Genomic DNA, 20,494 nt, shown 5'->3' with positions numbered 1-20,494 from the left:
AGTGACATTTACATGTGAAAATCGGCTGTTTGGGCAGTGAGGTTTGATTTGTGTGTGTCTCTGCCTATCTGTGTATGTTCTGGTGTTAGACTGTTTGGGTTCAAACCCCAGCATCCTTACTAACTAGCTGTATGGCTTTGGCTAATTTATTTAACCTTGTTGTACATAGTTTCCTAATTTGTCAAAACTGAGCTTATAATAGAGGGTACTCCTTCTGAGGTAATACATGTATAGTGCTTGACACATTAAGTGTTCAACAAGTCTTAACTACTACGATGATGATGATGTACTTAAAAGCCTCCAAATTCCTCTTTTCTCTCTCCCTTTCCAACCAAATATATATGTATATATAATAACCATTTAGACATTTGGATGAATGCTTATTTTGATTTTTAATTTGTGGTACAGTATTATAAAATAAAAGATTTTACTGGATCTAGTCTTTGTTTCTGCTTATCTGTCATTACATATGTCTTCCTGATTATTCTTCATTAACTGGTAGGTTTATTATGTTATTTTTTTCCTTAAATATTTCTTTTTCCCCTATTGCTTGGCATTACTAAGTATTAGCAGTTTTATTTAAATATGCAGGACATTTGGTCCTGTCTAAAACACTCATAAGACATTTGGTCCATGCCAAAAGTTTCTTTAAATTTAGTCCTATCCAAAATGCCCATGAGCATATTTGGTCTACGCAAAATGGTTTTGGACAGGACCCAATATCAAGAACCTTTTGGTGTGGACCAAATGTCTTATGGTTGTTTTAGACAGGACTGAATGTCTGCTCACCCTGAGGATCATGTCTGAACTCAAAGATCATGTCTGTATTCAACGACTCCGCTCCCAACCAGACAGCCTTGCCTTCTGCAGCTCCTCTTCAGGAGTTCTAATGGTGCTTATCTGGACAAAAACCATGAGTGTAGCTGTGCAGGAAGTGTCTGGCCTGTGTCATGGGTCAGATAAACTGCTGGTTTACTCCAGAAACAAAGAGGACTGGTTGGTTAGGTAGACATCAAAGCTCTTGATAGGTGAGCAGTAGAAAAATTGAGACTAAAGGTATCTAAGATAGGAAGATTGCAACATTTTTAAAAGGATACATTGGAGGTCAGAATTAGAAAGTAAGATAAATTGACACCAAGAAATATTCAGTGTAGCTTTTAATTTGGATTTGCCTTACAGTGGATTAAAAGGGCAGATGTCAGATCAATAAGTGAATATTTCTACATATAAAAAATATCTTTGCAGATTATTTATATGTAATCTTTCCTTTTGGTTTTTCTTCATTTTCATTTCAGATGCTTTGTTTTCTCATGTAGTTTTGAACATAGCCACAATAAATGTGAATTTTCCAAGAAGACCTTTGTTGTAGTGAGTGACCATTTTTTAATAAAACTGTTAATACTTAGTAATGCCAAATATTAGGAGAACCATATATGCAATAATCGTTAGAGGTAGGAAAGGATATGAATATTTGCATCTATGACATGGTCTTTTGTGATCTAATATATTGAGTTGACATTCTTACATTACGATTTGTTCACTGTAAGATAACTTTAATTCTTGTTAAAGCAGTGAATACATTGTGTTAAATAACGATAATAGCCACCATCTGGTTAGTCTGCAGTTTTAATTCTCACCACCATTCTGCAAGCTAGACTAGATAGCATTTTATAGAGAAATCTGAGTGGTGTAATAATTCTCCACAGATCCCAGCAACTAATTACGGAGCTGGCATTGTCTTGAAAGTAGGTGTCTTAATTCTCGCTGTGCCTCAGATGTTCCTGTGGCACCTAAACAATAACAGTGGACACAACAACAACAACAAAATACCCACTCAAGCTTCTTCTCCAGCAATTTGGGTTTAGTAGATCTGCAGTAGAGCCAGAATTCTGATACCACCAGGATTGAGAACTGCTTGCTCTGAAACTTGTGTTCTTTCCACACTAATATCTCTTGATTATATATAAGCAATATCCATTACTTAAAATTTAATTTTAAACTTTGTTATTATGAAGTAATGATTTGTTATAAAATTTTTCCCCATAGGGCTTTTTTAGTGTTAGGACCCTTCAGGGTTGGCTGCAGCACAGTACTACCCTTTCCAAAGGAAAAGGGAAATAAATCAGTAGTAACCTTGGGGAAAAAAAAAAAAAAAAACACTTCTCTAAGCCTCAGAATTATCATCTGTGAAATATGGATAACAAACATTATTTATTTATTTTTGTCCGTGCCATGCGGCTTGTGAGATCTCAGTTCCCCGACCAGGGATTGAATCCAGGCCCCAGCAGAGAAAGCCCAGAATCCTAACCACTAGACCACCAGGGAGCTCCTGGGATAACAAACTTTTAAAGTTACTGTGAGGATTTAAGAAACGGTGGCCAAAACTTAGTAGATACTCAGTAAGTGGTTCTTATTTTTAAGAAAATATATTTATCATCTTAGCTAGAAGTAAAATGACTATATTAATACTAATGTCATAAAAGTATAATTTTGTCTAGAATAGTGTCACACACAGAGTAAGAGTAAAACCTTTCTTGATCTCCATATAACTGACTTCCTGGATTTACAGACACTTTTTTTTTTAATCTATTTAGTTTTTCATATTTTATTTACTTATTTGGTTGCACCAGGTCTTAGTTGTGGCAGGCATGCTCCTTAGTTGCGGCATGCATATGGGATCTAATTCCCTGACCAGGGATTGAACCCGGGCTCCCTGCATTGGGAGCTCAGAGTCTGAACCACTGTGTCACCAGGGAGGTCGCTACAGACACTTTTCATTCTCTGTGAATAAATACTGATAGATGCCCACAGCATACTGAAGTTTCAAGACCAGTAGGCTATTTTCCAGGAGGCCCAAATTAGTAAATGTGTTTGCATATTCTTTACTTACCATGAATCTGTTTTGTGTATTCACAAATCTGTTCGTGCCTTTTATGTTTGATATTATAATCAAGAAATTCACTTTAATAATATATAATAATGATGAAATGTGAATGCAAATAGTGTTTTTAAAAATACAAAAATCCAAAATAGATACTTTGGAAAGACTTCATGAAGGTTAATCAGTTAAAATTTCCTGTCTGATGCAATATGGATGAGAAAGCAGTAGATGACTGGAAAAGAAATAAGAAGACTCTGTGCGAATGTTGCACTGAGTTTGCATTTCCCGTATCTTTAGAATGCCATTTAAAAAAGTAAACTGCAAATCTTATACCCGGGTAGTTCCAGCTATGTTTTATTTAAGAAAAACAATTCTGAACCCTAAGTAATAGATCCACACTTAAAGAAAATAATCTTTGGCGAATATCACAAGATTAGCAGAATTGTGTATGTTTTATGAAAAAATAGGTAAGTAGAATATTTAATCCTCTACAGAAAGAAAATAATCTTTGGCGAATATCACAAGATTAGCAGAATTGTGTATGTTTTATGAAAATATAGGTAAGTAGAATTTTTAATCCTCTACAGTAGCTTTTTTTTTTTTTTTTGCGGTACGCGGGCCTCTCACTATTGTGGCCTCTCCCTTTGCGGAGCACAGGCTCCAGACGCGCAGGCCCGGTGGCCATGGCTCACGGGCCCAGCCGCTCCGTGGCATGTGGGATCTTCCCGGACCAGGGCACGAACCGGTGTCTCCCGCTTCGGCAGGCGGACTCTCAACCACTGTGCCACCAGGGAAACCCAGTAGCTTACATTTTTAATTAACTTAGTTAATCCTGATCTGGTCAGATAAGAGAAATTTTACTCCATTTATATAAGGTGGGAATATAGAATATGCTAATTGGTGCCAGAAAGAATTTTAACTGGAAAGATTAGAATTACTTAGAAATTAGTAATTTCTTAGACTTACTTAGAAATTAGAAATACTGGCTAAAAGGTGAAGGTCTTTGCTGTCATCTGACAAAAGAAATGGATGAACAGAAATGTAGACCTATCTTTGACCTATCAGGGTGTGACGTAGCACTACCAAGTGCCAATAGTAGCAATTTCAAATTTAGCTTCATGTAGTTGCATTTGGGTAATTGATGTAGCAAAAATACTACTGATATTAATAATAGTAATAAAAATTTTGAAGTATTTAAAGAGTAGGGTACTATAGGCTAAACATGTTCAATTAGTCTACTAGTTTATAAAATAATAGAAGAGTTAATTGCTAGTAATAAAATAAAAACCATTGAAAATAAATATCACCTAGAAAGACTTCTAGAAATCAAAGGAAAAAATATATAGAGAGAAAATAGAATTTAACCTTTTGGTACAATTATTTTTAATTAAGAAGAACCATAGACCTGTTGTTACTTGCTGGGTAAAAATATGAATGAGCACAATAATGAAATTCTTTTACACTTATTATTTTGCTGTCTGCTTTGTACCAGTTGTCATTGAAATACCTGTCTATATATATTGTGGCTACCTATACATTCACATTTATTGCATTTTGTTTGTTATGCATTTTTACTGATATATCTTCTCTGTATGTATTGGCTAGGAATTCATTTAAAATCATCTTCTATCGTGTTTTTTGGTTAATAGTATTCACTAAAATAGAGTGGGCAAAATTCACTTTCATAATATTGCATGTATGGTACAGAATGTCATTTGTTAGTAAATTCATTATGCTTTGATACTTGCCACATACCCCAGTTTTCATTAATATCTATGTATTTCTTTTTCGTTATGTAATATGTTTTTCATGATTTTTCTTTGCCTTTCTAGAACTTATTGTATCTTCCTCCATATAAATCGTACACAATATATATAAAAAAAAGAAGAACCATAGGGCATGTACTAATAGAATATAGAAATAGTCTGTTCACTTGAATGTGACTTTGTATAAAGAGGGCTATAATTTTATTAAATCCCATCAAATTTTATTTTTAGATTTAACTTTTTATTTTCAGTTAATATTAACTAGTGAAAATATTAGTGTAGCAGTGTGTTAAAATGGCTAACTTATCTCAAGTTTATGAAGGTAAAAAGCGTATAACAGTACCTGGCATGTAGTAAGTTCTGTAAGTGTTTGGAGTTTTTTGTTTTTGTTTTTTTACTCAGCATAACTTACCAATTAAGAGTATAGACTCTGGAGCTAGAATGCTTATTCAAATTCAATTTCTGCTATACTTTCTAGTTGTATGACTTGGGACAAGTTAATTTCTCTGTGCTTCAGTTTTCTTATCTGTTTATATGGGGGAAATTACATATTCTTCATGGTTGTGAGGATGAAATGAATTAATATATATGACAAGTTTACTATAATGCTTAACATATAGAAAATGCTGTACGTTTCCTGTTATATGCAAATTAATGGATATTTACGTATTAATCTGTGTTCAAGCGTATTGTAAAACATTGATACATTCATTGGTGATATAACCTGCCACAATTACAAACATAGTTATGTGGTTCTTCATTATATTTTTAGCTTACACTGTTTAAAAATGACACTACAGGAATGAAAGATGCCAGTAAGAAGATTGTACCTAAAAGCAATATTCTAAAATGACATTTGTCTACTTTTCAGATTTGTTTCTTGACTTCAGCAAAATTGGAAGCACTACAGATCAACTCCCTTTTCTCTTCTTTTTACTTTAAGGGAAAGAAAAAGACTTGGGCCAGAGTAAAATATATCAAATACATGTAGCTTGGTTCTGTATATTGCTATTTTTAATTGTTTTTTTCTAGAAGGGACAGTTGTCTTATTTCTGTTAGACCTGAAATCTCTGAAAATTCTGATTATCAACAGGAACTAGCTGATTAGATTGCTGTGTAATCACCTAACTCTAAATCTCAACCTTAGTAAATAGCCTGTATCAGGTCATTGAAATATTTGAGTCTATTATATAACTTATCAATTGCTATAAAAAAGCTCACACATACCATAAACTCCTTAATGAAATTAATGACAGCTTTGGTCGTCCAGGAGTAGAATGTTATTGCCAGCATGACAGTGGAGCTGCAGTAATCCAGCTCCAGTTCCTGATTAATGAGGTTAGTGAATTGCTTTAATCTCACCAGCTTATGTATGAAATAGGGCCACATCCCATCTTTCAGAATTCTTGCATGCAATTATATTTAAATATTTGAACAAAAATGAATTTCTTTTAGGTCAGAGCTAATAGTAATTCACTTTAAGGCATCATCACAGACAGTTACATAAATAATGTAAGATGTTTCTCAAAACAGTATTGAAAATAGAATGGCATAAGGTAGATCTTTTTGGTACGGTGTGCTGCATTTAAATTTTATTTCAAGAATATTGAAAGTTATGTAACATATAAAAATCTACATTAAAGTTTTTTCAAAGATTGACCTTATTATAAATAACAAATTGTATTTCTCCAGTGGGTTGTTTTGAAATACATCCAGGAAACCAAAGTCCATTAGAAACTGGTTATTGTCCAAAGTTCTTGTTGTGTCACTTATTGGTTGAAGTAATTGATGCCTTTCTTTCTGATAGAGTGTAAAGTTTGGAAGGAGCTAGAGATACATCATTTTATTAGCAGAGTAAACAATGTGTTTGCATGTCTTAAAAAAGTATGAGCAGCTCTGACAGTAGATGTTTACTGCAAGTAGTGACAGGCAGGAGAAGCTAGAAGGAAAAAAGCTAGAAGGAAAAGCTAGAAGCTAGAAAAGCTAGAAGAAAAATTACTCTAGAAAAGATTCTGCTATACTTAGATGTGAGGATAATTTGTGGGCATTCTTTTTGCCCCTAAGTCCTTGGGTTTCATGGAATAAATTTCTAGATGTATATGAGAGAAAAAAAATACTTGATACTTTCGGCTTTTGATAAATCTTTTCTTCATATCAGAGGATTTAAGAGAGGCAGTATTGATGTAAAGAGTTAAAGAGGGTAATATAAAAATTTTAGTAAAACTGTGATCCAAATGATACGCAATCGTGTAGGTTTTTCAGGGTCAGAGGAAGTGTTTAAAAACTTCAGTATTCTGTATAGGGCTGAATAATAGGCATCGTAAAATGTTAAAATACACATAAAAATATCACAGTGTAGAAAGTTGTTGAATCCATATGTGAGATTATTTTTCCTTTTTTAAAAAAAATTTTATTATGAAATAATTAGACTGGCAATTAGTTTCAGAATAGAGAGGTCCTATGTACCCTTCCCCCATTTCCCCCAATAGTAACATTTTATGTAACAATAGTAAAATATTAAACCAAGAGAAAGACATCAATACAATACTCTTAACTAGACTACAGACCTTATTTACATTTCACCACCAGTTTCTACATGCACTCATTGTGTGTATGTGTGCAGAGTTTCATGCAGTTTTATTCCCTGCATACATTTCGTGTAATGACCAGCAGGAACAAGATTACAGATCGGTCCTGCTCTCAGTCCCTAAGCCCTGGCAACCACTAACCTATTCTCCTAGATATTTAGATATTCTCTAACCTATCTTTATACTTGTGTTGAGATTATTTTTTTTTAAGCAGTATGAGCCAATGTAAATAACACATTGCAAATAGATTACTTATATGCCTAAATTTTAGAAATCTTAACTAGTTGATGCTCTCATTATTCATAACACAAGCTGCTTTTCTATAGAATTTATCATAAAGTTCTTTGCTATGACTGTTACTTTACATGCTTAAATGTTACATTTTAAGTACTTAAAAATGACAGTTTTAAAAAAATGCTTAGCAGAATATGAATATTTACATGGTGATGGCTATGGGAATCTGACAACTGGGAGTAGCTGTTTGCTTTCAGTTTTGGAAAAGCACATGTAGGTAAGTGAGCCACCACAGGCGGTCAGCTGTGATTGCCATTTTGGCCCCACATCTTCTCTTCTTCCTTGAAATACAAAGATGGGGCAAACACCTTGAGAAAGAAGATGACCTGGTCTGAAACTGCTGGAAGTAAGAATGAAGAGTACAAAGCTTTGATACTCTGAATCCTTTTAGTTTCTCTGCTTCAAAGTGATAGAGATAAGAGGATGCTTTCTAGTGAAAGGAAGGGTATGTGGGCTTCCTATATTTCTGTTTTCCAATAGTCATGTTGTAGCAATAGGAGTTACACAGTAGAGGAGCCCTCATAGAATTTCAAATTGGAAAGTACTTGGAGAGATCATTTAATGTAAATCTTGTCTTCAGAGCTATTTTAGATAAATGATATAAATAGAAAAGATATTTTCTCTTAGATAAATGAGAAACTCTCCTATTTTAAAAGAGGGAAATTTTAAGATTTCTCATAATAACCTAAAGGACTGGAATTGCAAATCTTTTTTTGAAATTAAAGTTCTTCGTGTTGCGTCTTTTGTCTTATTCTCTCAGTGCAGATAAGGAGTATCTTCCTCTTTTGAGGAAAAACATTCATATGTCTTAATAAATCAGCCTTAGCCTATAGATTCTTAATCCTATTCACACATCAGAATCACCTCTGGAGATTTTAAAAAATACACCTGCAATGGTCCTTGCTCTGAAATTTCTGGTTTGTCAGGTCTGGGGTGAGACTGAGCCCCCTGCATGATTCTCACATACTGCCAAAGGTTTTCTTCTCCAGACTTAATAGTATTTAATAGTATCAGCTGTTTTAACTTTCTAAATTAGTCAGATTTTTCAGCCCTTTGGACACTGAAATTATACAGTGCTGAATGCTATTTTTGTTTTCCATATCATTCTAGTAGTAGAATTATGATCCAGGCAGAGTACATTCATAAGGATTCATAAGGATTTGTCTTAAGGCAAATAAAATGGGAAGGTTACTTCATATCATATATTCATAAGGATTTGTCTTAAGCCAAATAAAATGGGAAGGTTACTTCATATCATATAGTCAAGGAAGGATGAACTATAGGGACCAAGTAACTTATAGTCTGACTTCTAATTTTACATAGCTAGTTATCAACTATAACTATATCCAACTAGATCCTAGTACACTTTTAGTTAATAAGGTTAAATTATACTTTAAATTGTTGAAGTTGAAACAATTTTTATACATACGTATACACATGATACACTCTTTTACATCTGCTGTTTAGAATTTGGGTGAGGCAAATGTTTCTCAGAACTAAATCTATTGGCAGAGAGTTTTGAAATTTGGGAAGATTTTTTTGGTAGCTCTTTAGTAGCATTAATGTTTGTAAATGTGTTCTATATAAAATATATTACACTTTATTTTTAAGGGAGCTCTTGTGAGTGCCTTGGCTGATGACACCTTACATTTATGGAATTTACGTCAAAAGAGACCTGCCATACTACATTCACTTAAATTTTGCAGAGAAAGGTAAGAATTTTCTGTTATTTTATATATATATATGTTATTTGCTATTCTTTTTTGAAATTTTCCTTTGAATTTTATTCTTTAATTTCATTTTTCTGTGATGGATTTTATGCACAATCTAAAAACTAATTCAAAAACTTCAAAGCATATATGATAAAAATCAAGTTTCCTTCCTTTCCAGACCCATCTTCCTCTCCAGAGGCACCCACATAAATTTCTTTTGTGTCCTTCTAGAAATACTTACAGTCTGTATACATAAGCAGAAATCTCTCCATATAGCTATTTTATTTGCATAAAAGGGAAGGCATTACATATTCTTTCTGTAACTTGTGTTCACTTAGTAATATATCTGATAGGTCGTTTCACATTGGTATATTTAAACCTTCTTTAGTCATTTTCATAACTGCATGATATTTCATTGTATCGAAATGCCATATTTTATTCAGTCAGACTTCATCAATTGACTGGACATTTGATATATCCAGGACTGGATTTGATATAAGTGGACACATATCATTTTTAGCCTGCTGTTCATTATGCTCTGTGATGTTACATATATTTCTTTGTCCACTTACGCAAGTATATCTGTAAGATAAATTTGTAGACGTGGAACGACTTGATCAAAGAAATCTCTCACATGACCTGAGTTTTGTGCTTTGATTGGAAAGGCCATTTTCACTCCAATTTTATTAAACGTTCTCCCATATTTTTTTATAGTGCTCTTATAGCTGCATTTTTATGCTTAAATTTTGATTCATATGGAACTAACTTTGGCATGAACTGTGAGTAAGGAATATAGTCCCCCCTCCCCCATTGCTTATCTGATATATTTTTGATGTGTGTTTGTGTGTTAAGGTTAAGAAGTCTAGCTAGTATCTAAATGCAGTGGAGTTAGTGTCAGGCCATGCCTGGGGGAAGGCAGGCATCAGACTGCCCAATCCATGTCCAAGGATCAGGCCATGTCCCTGTTTTGATAAATATCAATCCATTCAGGTTGTATAAACTGATCAGTCTGTTTGTGAGCCTGGGCTTCTGCCCACAGTGGCTTTCTAAAGTAGGCAAGCTAAAGAGGCTGCTGGGAATATAGCAATCCAGACTTTTCTGGCCAACGTCAGGGCATGTCTACATTGTATGCCAGGCCAGAGCTGGCAGGGGGTCAGTAGCAAAGTTTGCTATTGGGCTACATCTTGTCTGGGAAGATAAATCATCTAAGTGGCTTGGAATCATGGTTCTACTTCTAGGAGAAGTAGAAGGAGGGGTTAATGGAAGGAGGGAGGGATGAGATAGGGAAGGAAAAGCAAGCAAAAAGTCAAGGTTCATTCTTTTCTGCCTGATGGGAGTAAGGCTATCTCAACTTGCTGGGCAGAGTTTCTTTGTCTGTTTGCCAGTGGGATCTCAAGGGGAGCCCTCCATCAGCCTCAAATGCCATAGGGCTGGTGGAAATAGTGGTGGGCATCTTAGTCCCAGTACATATCTTCTTGCCGTCAGTCTCATACTGGAAATGGAAGTGTAGATCTAGCAGAGTTGTTGTCAACCTGGTGCATTTTTACCCGCCAGAGGGCATTTGACAATGTCTGGAGACATTTTTTTATACAGTTGGGAGTTGGGGATGGGCGAGCAGTGCTAATGGCATCTAGTAGATAAAAACAGGGCTACTGTCAAATATGTTACAAATCGCAAGACAGCCCCCCATTCCATAACAAAGAATTGTCTGGTCCAAGATATCAAGTGTCAAAGTTAAGAAAACCTGTGCTCTAGCACATCAGAGTGGTGTCATTTGATTGGTGTAGTGCTGTAGAAGTTCTCTTAAACCACCATCCACTGAAGGGTTTCTTCCAGGATGTAGAATTCTAGTAGAAGAATATTCTCCAGTGGCGTGCCCATATTCCTCATTGAGACACAGGAATGTGGCAATATGTGGTCCAAGTTCACAAACATACACTGCAGGTCATCATGGTAATCTTCAGGAAGGATCATACCTCAAGGAGTTTCAGAGTGGTCAGTCCCATGATTGTCTGGTACATAGTAAGTCTCCTCTATAGTACCCCTAAGGATGGTCTCCAAGAAGTTCTGATAAATGTGGATAAGGAACAGTAAGCTAGTCTCTAAGGTACCTGTAGGCACATATCTTGACAAACAGAAGGCACCTTTGTGTGAAATACAAAAAAGTAGCCCTTCTGGGTGGATGCAGCTTCAGAGTCCACCGCTCCCCTCCTTGGTTGGGTGCTGTTATTCAGGCCACAGCCTGTACAATTGTATGAGGTGATCCTAAAAGTTACAAATGGAATGAACTGATGGAGTTCCCAGCTTTGAGTTCTGTAATACAGTTTACCCACCTCACCAGCAGAAACTAGTTGATTCTGTTCAAAGTTGAGCTTCTCGTCGGCCTTTATTAGGACAACAAGAAACAAGAAACGGTAGCATGAGTAACTTGGTCCTTGAATATCTTCTTTGGATGAAATCCTCTAGGATGGCTACAAACCTGTATGGCAGCTTTTGTACTTGCATGCTAAGAAATGGGCCTGATGCCTCATGGATGAACCTTGTTATATTCTCTCAAGACGAAAGTTCAGATTTCCTCAAATGGCAAGAAGGAGAGAGGTGGCATTTGGGAGGAGCCTACTTTTCCTCAGCACCTGGTTACAGGTTGGGAGGGGAAGGCATAGTAGAGGCTTTCCTCCAGCTCTAGCAACCTGCCTATGGTGGCAAGGCTTATTCTGCCCCTCACCCTGAGCTCTCTGTCATTCACGACTTTTCCTAATGCCCTGTAATCAGTACTCTGATGGAAGCCTTCTGTTGGAGCAGCTGCCCCACGCAGGGGAGGGATAGAAGCCTGTCACTTCCTGCCCATCCTTCCATCTCTCTTATTTGTAGAAATCCATTCTTTTCTTTACACAGCTGCCTTGCATGCAGTTTTTATATCTGTATCAGGATAGTCTGGTGTTATGCTGTGGTAACAGAATACTCAAAATCTGAAAGACTTAAAAGAGCAACAGTTTATTTTTACTTATGCTGTATGTTCTTTGTGGATTTGCTGGAACTCTCTTCCTTTTCATTATCAGTTTTATTCCAGAATCCTGGCTGAGGAACAGCCAGTCTTTACAATATTACCAGTCACTGAAGCAGACAGAAAAAGAATATGGTGAAGCATGTTTTGGCTCTTAAAGCTTCTGCCTAGAAGTGATACTATCTCTTTCACTCTCATTTCTTGGCCCAGAGCAAGTCCCATGGCCATCCCTAGTTTTACTCATCTAACCAAGAAGGAAAAGAGCTAGAATCTTTATGAATACTTGTAATAACTACCACACAGCTTATTTTTATTGTTGACATTGAAGTACAATAAGCAGTAGCCTAGTTAGTTTTCCCCTCATTCCACAGTGGATTTGGGCTAACTTAATAGTTAAGTTACTCTATTTCATTTTTATGCTATTTGCATTTTTATTTCCGAAACTAGGAAAGGGAGGAGAAATATGAAAATTTTATAAACCAGTTTTATTACATTCTGAACAAGTGTTAAATAATTCAGAGATTTTATTGTAATATTGTCTTATTTTAATAACTAGTTAAATTCTCTTATTTTAGTAGAAATTCACATAAATAGAAATTGTAATGATTTAAACTATTTTTTCATAATGTAGGTTTTTTTCTGGTTTTAAAAAAATTGTGCTATAATATACGTAACATAAAGTTTACTCTCTTAACCATTTTTAAGTGCACAGTTCAGTAGTGTTCACACTGTTATGCAACCATGTGATATGGATATTTTGACAGAATTTCACTTTTATGGTTTTTAAGAAAAAAATATAGAAATTGGAGTCTCAAGTCTTGGTTTAACTACATGAATTTAGACGTTACTTCACTGCTTTGTGTGTTGGTTCTGGTAGAAACGGAATTTGACACGTAAAATTCTATCTGGCAGTTGCCTTATCAGAATATGTTCCATTTAGCTTCTATGTTTTTTTTTTCCTTTAAAGGAAGTTTAATTGGAGGAAGTTGTGGGTTTAAAAGCAACTACAACTGTCAGCTAGTCTTTCTTCATCACCTTGAATTAGCATGACCAATATTCTTATCCATGTTAAATTTTTGCATAACAGTTTTTAAATAAGAATAAACTATATATCTGGGCTTTCCTATTTAGGACTTACTATTCCCTAAGTGAAATTTCAGAAGATAGAATCTTTTCTCCATAAATATATTAGACCCCTGAATTGCTGAGTCTGTATATTGAAACCAATACATTTCTTTTAAAGGTATGTTTTCTTTTACTCTAACACTCTGAGTTACAGTTTATTTACTCTGACTTAAGCTTTTTCATTTGATGATAGATACATCTATTGGTTTAGGGAATAAAATAAGCATGCATGCATTCTAAACTAATGGTTAGGAAAATACAGTCTTATATGGATTAATAATCCATTAATAATCAAAATTTCATCTTAATAATTATCAATGGAGCATCAATGTCCAAAGTCCTCTAAAGGGGAAAAAGAAAAACTGATAAAAGGAGTAATCCATTCAGATAACAACACAGCAGTTGGGAGAGTTGATGCTTATAAGGTACTTCAGGAACTGACTGCTGCCGTAGCATCAGATTTTCTTAGTAGCATAGATAAAATAATGTAGAAACAAAAACTTAATTTGTCCCATTATATTCTTATTATGATACTACCTAAATACTGTGTTTTGCCTATTTGTGAGGCTTACAGTTTGCTTAGTCTGCACAAGAACAAGGCATAGCTGTAAAAGAGAATTTAGCTAGATATCGCCCCTCAAAAAGTCTACACAGGTCTTCCAAAGCTTTTGAATTAATTCATTCACGTATTTAACAAGAAAAAAATCATAATCTTGGAACAGATTCTACACCTAGAATTACAGTTTTTGTGGTAATGGCAAAATATTTTTCTTTGAAAGCAGGTTAATGAAAAGTATACAAGCATTAGAAATGAGAACGATTTGGTGAGAGAAAATTCAGGACTGGAACAAAGGAATGGAGTGATATCCAGGCTTGTTAGGAAGGCAGGCAGAGGGGTCTACTACTCCAGACTAATTCTAATCCACAAAAAAGAGTTGCTTGTTGATATGGAAATGATGAGTCACCTTGGGAACTTTAAGTGTAGAGAACCACATACTGAGACACAATTTAAAAAGGAAACAAACATTCTCAGGGTTCAGAGAAAAAACTTTTGATTTGTTAGCCTTGAGACTGTGAAAGTCAGGAAATGTTGGATAACTTCCTAGAGTAAATTAGTAACTAAGAAATCCTGACAAGGGAATTAGAGACAGTCAAAGAGACTGGCCTAGTTGCACAAGGGCTTTATAATGTACTCAGGTATAAAAAGATATGGAAGGAGGAGATACCTGTAACAAATACCTACAGATGTAGAAATCACTTTGGAATTGGGCAGTGAGCAGAGGAAACATGATAGAGAGGCCTAAATTGTTTTGACAGGCTGTTTGCAGGACTCTGGACTTGGAGACTGCTGCCAGAGAGAGCTCAGAAGGAAGAGAGGAACATGATTTTGGAAATTGGAGGAAGTTCCTTGTTATGTAGTGGCAGGAAGCTTAAAGGAAGTGTCTCTTGCACAATGTATAAGTGGTAACTTGTATATTTAGCTGAGGAGATTTCCAAGGAAAGGCTTGGAGGTGTGATCTGACTTTTTCTTGCTGCTTTATGGTAAAATGCAAGAGGAGAGAAATAAATTGATGGAAGAATCATTAAATGAACCAGGACTTGATGATTTGGGAAATTCTTACCCTGATCTATATGGCAAAAGGGAGATTGCTTCTGAAAGTGTGGCAGAGGGAAAAACAAGAGGGTGTGGCTGAACAACTTTTCACTAAAAATCTTCTATAGACCAAAAGGTCAAAGTATTTAATCACATAAAGGGCTCTTTTAAGATATTGAGAATCTTACAGATCTTCTACAGAAGATCTACAGATCTTCTCAACCAGATAGCCTGTAGGAAGTTTGAGTATCATCCCTCAGGCCTCTCAGCAGCAGCCTAGATAGAGAAGGTGTTATCTCCAAAAGATTTGTGGGTGTGACTTTTGCTAATGCAGAAGACCCAGTGAAATGTGTTCAAGACCCACAAGTTTCTTGAGAAAGTTGTACAGCAGAAATGTTGCCAGCTGGGACTTAAAGAAACAGAGTACAATGTGAAAGGAGGCTGCATCCGGAATCAGGCCCATAAAAGTACTCAGCTGTAAACAGTTGCTGTCTTTCATGAAAAAGGATGATTAGCGGGGCAGAACTGAGAGCCACAGAGGCTTATTCCCAGGCCTTGAAGCTAATTAGGACAAATCCAACGTTTGCCCACCTGGATTTCAAAACTGTTATGGAGTCCTTTTTACCTTCCACTTTTTTTCATTTTGAACAGGAATTTCTACAATTGTTATCCTATACCTGTCCAACCATTGAATGCTTGGAGTGTTGGGGGCAGATAATCTGTCTCTTCAGTTTCATAGGTCCACGGATGGAGTGGAATTTTGCCCAAGATCTATCTATACTGAATGGTAACACGCAGGACCCTCATCTGCAACAAATTTAGATGATGAGATTTGGAATTTTTGAGCTGAGATTTTGAGATTTTGGACTTGAATTAATGTTGTGATTGGTTGAGACTTTGGGAATATTGAGATGGGTGAATGGAGGGATTGAATCTTTGGAGGGTAAAGGGAAGACTATTAGAGGCAGAATTCTAAGATGGTCCCCAAGAGTCCTACCCCCCTGGTAAACACACATCTTCTCCTAAGTATTCAATTCTAATCAAGGTACTGCTGTGGAGGGATTTTGCAGATGTAATTGAGATCCCAAATCAGCTGACCTTCATAGAGGGAATGTATCTAATTGGCTTTAGACTTGGATTATCTGACTTAAAATGGCAGCAAGTACATGGAATTGCCCTGCCTGGTTTGGCTTATCTCTGGAATTCAGTATGGTTTAAGTGTCTCCCAAAGTATGAATATACAAGTAACTTGGGTAAGATACAGGCACCCTAATGAACATCTAACTAATATTAGGGGAAGTGGACTGAAGAGTGCATGGTAGGTAGATAAACAACCAATGTCCACTGTACTTTTCACTGCCTTCAAAATGAAGTTGAAACTTAAATATTTAGCATTCCCTAAAAGACCTTGCAAGATCTGTGACTCTTCTTTTTAGTCACCATAATTTTATTTCACTATATTCCTCCCTCTCTTTATGATTATAGTCCAGCCACCCTGGCTTTTCAGTTTTTTAATGAACTATCCTCTCTCCTGCTTATTTGAATGAGCTGATCTCCCTGCTCAGAAGACACTTAGGATTCTCTTTGAAGTCTTGTCATTTCCTTTACAGGTTTTTCTGTAAGTTCCCAAGACTAGGTTTTGTATTACCCCACAGTCTGGTGTTCTTTCCCTAAAATAGCACATACCATTCTTACTCTTATTGCCTTGGTTTCTTGATTATCTTCTCGATTAGAAAATAAATGGTAAGTATTTTCCTTATTTTATTCTCAGCAGCAGTCTCAATGCCTGACATCTAGTAAATGCTCAATAAAAAATGTTGGATTGGTACCACATTGCCATTGCAGAAACAGAGGGGAATCTCTTTTTTCTAGAAGGCATGATCCTCCACAGACTGTGTTAATTACCTGGGAGATAGGTTCTAAGAAGGAGAGTGTTCAAACAGAAAAAACAACAAGAGTATTTGCTCCAACTAACTTTATATATAATCTTTATTCCTCTCACTAATCCAAAACTGGCTAGGTTGTTTGATTACCCTTGGAGTGCTATTTGGTCTTTGGCTCATAGCAGAGCTTTTAAATTTTTTCTTTTTTTGTAAAAAGAGTGAGATGGGAGAACAGAGCTTTGAGCAGTGTATTTCTTTTTCCTAAACCAGCATGCCTGTGAGGTACAGCAGACTTCCATCTGTAATAATTTGGCAGGGATTTTCAAAATGAAAGTGAAAATTTTATTTTTCATTTTCCTGCCTTACCGTATTAGCAAGAATTTCCAGAATGGTGTTCAATGATATTGTTGATAGCAAGTATCTTTTTCTTTGTAATAATTTTAATAATACTGCTTCTAGGGTTTTACTGTTAAGCATAATATAGGATGTAGATTTAAGATAGAATTTTTCCCCCTATGAGTTGGTGGTCAATTATGGAAGTTAAATTTTAATTGAATGCCTTTATAACATCTTTTTAGATTATCATGTGATTTTTCACTTCCCTTTTCCATATTGATTTAATCTATGACATTAATAGATTTCCTAACACTAAGCATTCTTGTATGCCTGTGAAATTTTTTGAATAAAGTTGAAAATTATTTTATATTGTTAAATATGATTGTTAATATATTCTTCAGGGTTTTTACTTCTGTTCGTGAGATTGACAATAACAGGAAAATGTTATATTCCAATTTTGGTATCAGGGCATCCTTCCCTCATATTAAAGAATTGAGTAACCTTTCTGTCTTCCTTCCTGTTCTAGGTCAGAGAAATTAATAGAGGAATTATCTATTTTCTGAATATTTTCAGAGTATACTTAAACTTTTTAGGGCTAGAAATTTTTTTGTACATACTTGAAATATATTCAGTTTCATTTATGGTTATTGATCCTTTTTGTTTTCCTCTTGAATAAATTTCATGATTCAGAGTATGATGAATTTCATTAAGATGAGAGGCTTGTATCCCACTGTATTCTTGTGTACTTAAATTTACTTTTGTATTTTCTATATTCCCTTTCTCACTTTGTATTAACATATTTCTAATATGATTTATCAGAAGTTGTTCTGTTTCACTGTCTTCCAAATGAAGTAGTTTGTGGACTTATTAATTTTATTCTTACCTCTTATTGATACCTAATTTGTTGATTTTTATCTATCCTTCTCTTTAGTCTAACTTAAAGTTAAAATTTATTTATTGTAATTTGCTTAAAAATAAAAATACTTTAGAGCAATGGGGTGAATATGATAGAGACAGTGATAAGATAAAGGCAGAAGATGGAGATTTCAGCCCAAGAATTGCAGGGATCTTTTGGGTGGAGAAGACGGGAGAAAACAGAACAATGGGGAGAGAAGTAGTGATCAGAGGCACAAGTGAAGAAAGTTTTGTGGAGCTAAAATATCTTTAGGTTGAAAGGTCTAACTTCTGACATAACGAATAAAATTAGAAATACCTTTTTGAGCTATATTCTAACATTGTCAACTATGAAAGAACTCAAAAACTATAACATTTATCTGACACTAAGCCCCCCGCAATACTCATTCTTTCAGACTTTGTTAGGAAGCTGTAAAGTTAGATGTGTCTTAGAAGAGTAAGAGTAACTGCTAAGATAGAAAATATATAATATTAAAACCATTAGAGAAGGAAATGAAAATAAATAAGGGTCAGGAAAAGAGATAAAATGATAGAAAGAAAAAGGATGTTTAAATAAGGTTAAAAACTTAGTTCAACTATATCAGTAATGAAAATCATTGTAAATATACTAAAATCATCTACTGAGATTGGATTAAAAAACAACAAAATACATCTATTAAACTGTTTATAAAAGATATACATAAAGCGTAATTACACAAAGTTTGAAAGTAAATGGAAGGAAAAGGGAAAAAAAGCACAGATCGTGCAACAAAGGTTACAGTGTTCCTAGAAATAACACTAGCAAAAATGTATACGATCTGTGTGGAGAAAGTACTAAAACTTTATTGAAGGAATAAAAGAAGATTTAAACAAATGGAGAGCTTCAGAGGAAGGAATACTCAAGTTTTAAAATGTCACTCCTCTCCAAATCTATAAATTCCATAGTATTTCGATCTAAATTTTAACACCATTGTTCATTGGACTTAATAAGCTGATCTAAAATTCATTTGGAAATAAGCTGATCTAAAATTCATTTGGAAAAAAGAAAGGCTCAGAGCAACCAGGACAGTTTTGAAAAAGAAAGATGATGGGGCTTATTTTATTAAATATCAAAAATTATTATAAAGGTATAGAAATTGAAATGGTACAGTGATTACAAGAGAAAGAGAAATGAATGAAAACACAGTAAATGGACTCTAGAAACACATATATGAATAGAGCAAGATCACACACACTTGGTATATGACAGAGGTGGCATTACAAACAAAAAGAATGCAATAAACAAAAGATGCTGTGACAACTCTTATCTAAATAAGGAAAAGTGGTCCCTACCTCATAAGTAAAGTAAATTGCAAGCCAGTTAAAGACTTAAATGCGAAATGAACACAGAAAAATTAAAACTTGTAAGAAAGTGACACAGGGAATATCTGTAAGACCTGAGCCAGGTGTGCTTAAATAGCATACAAAAAAACTCACAAGCTAAAAGGGAAAGGATTAAAAGTTCTGTACAACAAGCGCACTTACCATAAAGTTAAAAGACAAACTCCATCTACCAGGTGCTGATGCATAAGAACACAAGATTCAGAATAATTTGTACAGTACTCTTTTTTAAAAACAATGACTCCCTCCCCACCCCAAATTTATGTTGTCTTATGTGTATTCAATGAACACGGAGAAAAAATATGGAAGAATATGTTGTTCCAGGCTGTTAATATGACTTATGGAAAGAGTAAATTTTAAAGGAGACAAACATAATAAAAACTAATAAAAAATGACTGAGATAGTAAGTTTGCATAAATGTACAAATAGGGTAATATTTATGTGTGTGTGTATATATATACACAGAGAGAGAGAAACTTCTTTAATAATCAAGCCATAGACTGGAAGATATGTAGAGTATACCTATCCAAACAGTAAAGAGCAACCTAATATAGAAATGGAAAAAAAGTATAGCTAACAGTTGCTGATGAGTACCAGATTGCTTTTATCATAGCATTTGTTATATAAAAACACTCTCATCTTCATTCCTCAAGATAATATCATTGAAAACAGAACTTAAAGAACCCCCCCATACAACAAGGAACAGTTTGTTTGGGGTTTTTTTCAGATGTTATTTATTATTTCTGTAGTTGACATATACTGTTTTCCTATTTGATATTTACTGTTTTACTTACTGATACTCAGTTTTTTTGATAGCCATTGATGATGTTACAGTAAGGTCTCATTTCACAAGGAAGGTTAATACTATGATTTATTTGGCATATTTCCAAAAGTTCTTAAATGTTTTGTAAAAATTGAGATGTAATTGATAAAGCATATAGTAAATCAGTACAAATGTAAAATGACCTTCGAAAATCTCTGAAGCTTATTTTTTGAAATATTTATTACATTGTACTGCTGTGTTATAGATATGATGA

At 34.8% G+C, this 20,494-nt stretch overlaps 1 protein-coding gene across 4 annotated transcripts in view; it reads left to right on the top strand.

The window, feature by feature from the left end:
- Positions 1-20,494, top strand: part of STXBP5 (syntaxin binding protein 5) — a 167,172-nt gene that overhangs the window by 21,813 nt on the left and 124,865 nt on the right. For 3 of the 4 annotated variants that reach the window (XM_082855293.1, XM_082855292.1, XM_082855294.1), the window contains exons 3-4: positions 5,904-5,985; positions 9,141-9,241. In XM_082855293.1, the coding sequence (XP_082711419.1) occupies positions 5,904-5,985; positions 9,141-9,241 (183 nt within the window). Of the gene's footprint in view, positions 1-5,903; positions 5,986-8,153; positions 8,717-8,772; positions 9,242-20,494 lie in introns of those variants that run through there. The other variant, XM_082855295.1, reaches the window with a different exon arrangement.

Source organism: Leucopleurus acutus (genome assembly GCF_964270905.1).
Source record: "Leucopleurus acutus genome assembly, chromosome: 15".
Lineage (NCBI taxonomy): Eukaryota > Metazoa > Chordata > Mammalia > Artiodactyla > Delphinidae > Leucopleurus > Leucopleurus acutus.
Note: the sequence above shows the minus strand (reverse complement) of the source record. Positions and strands in the feature narration are given on the sequence as shown.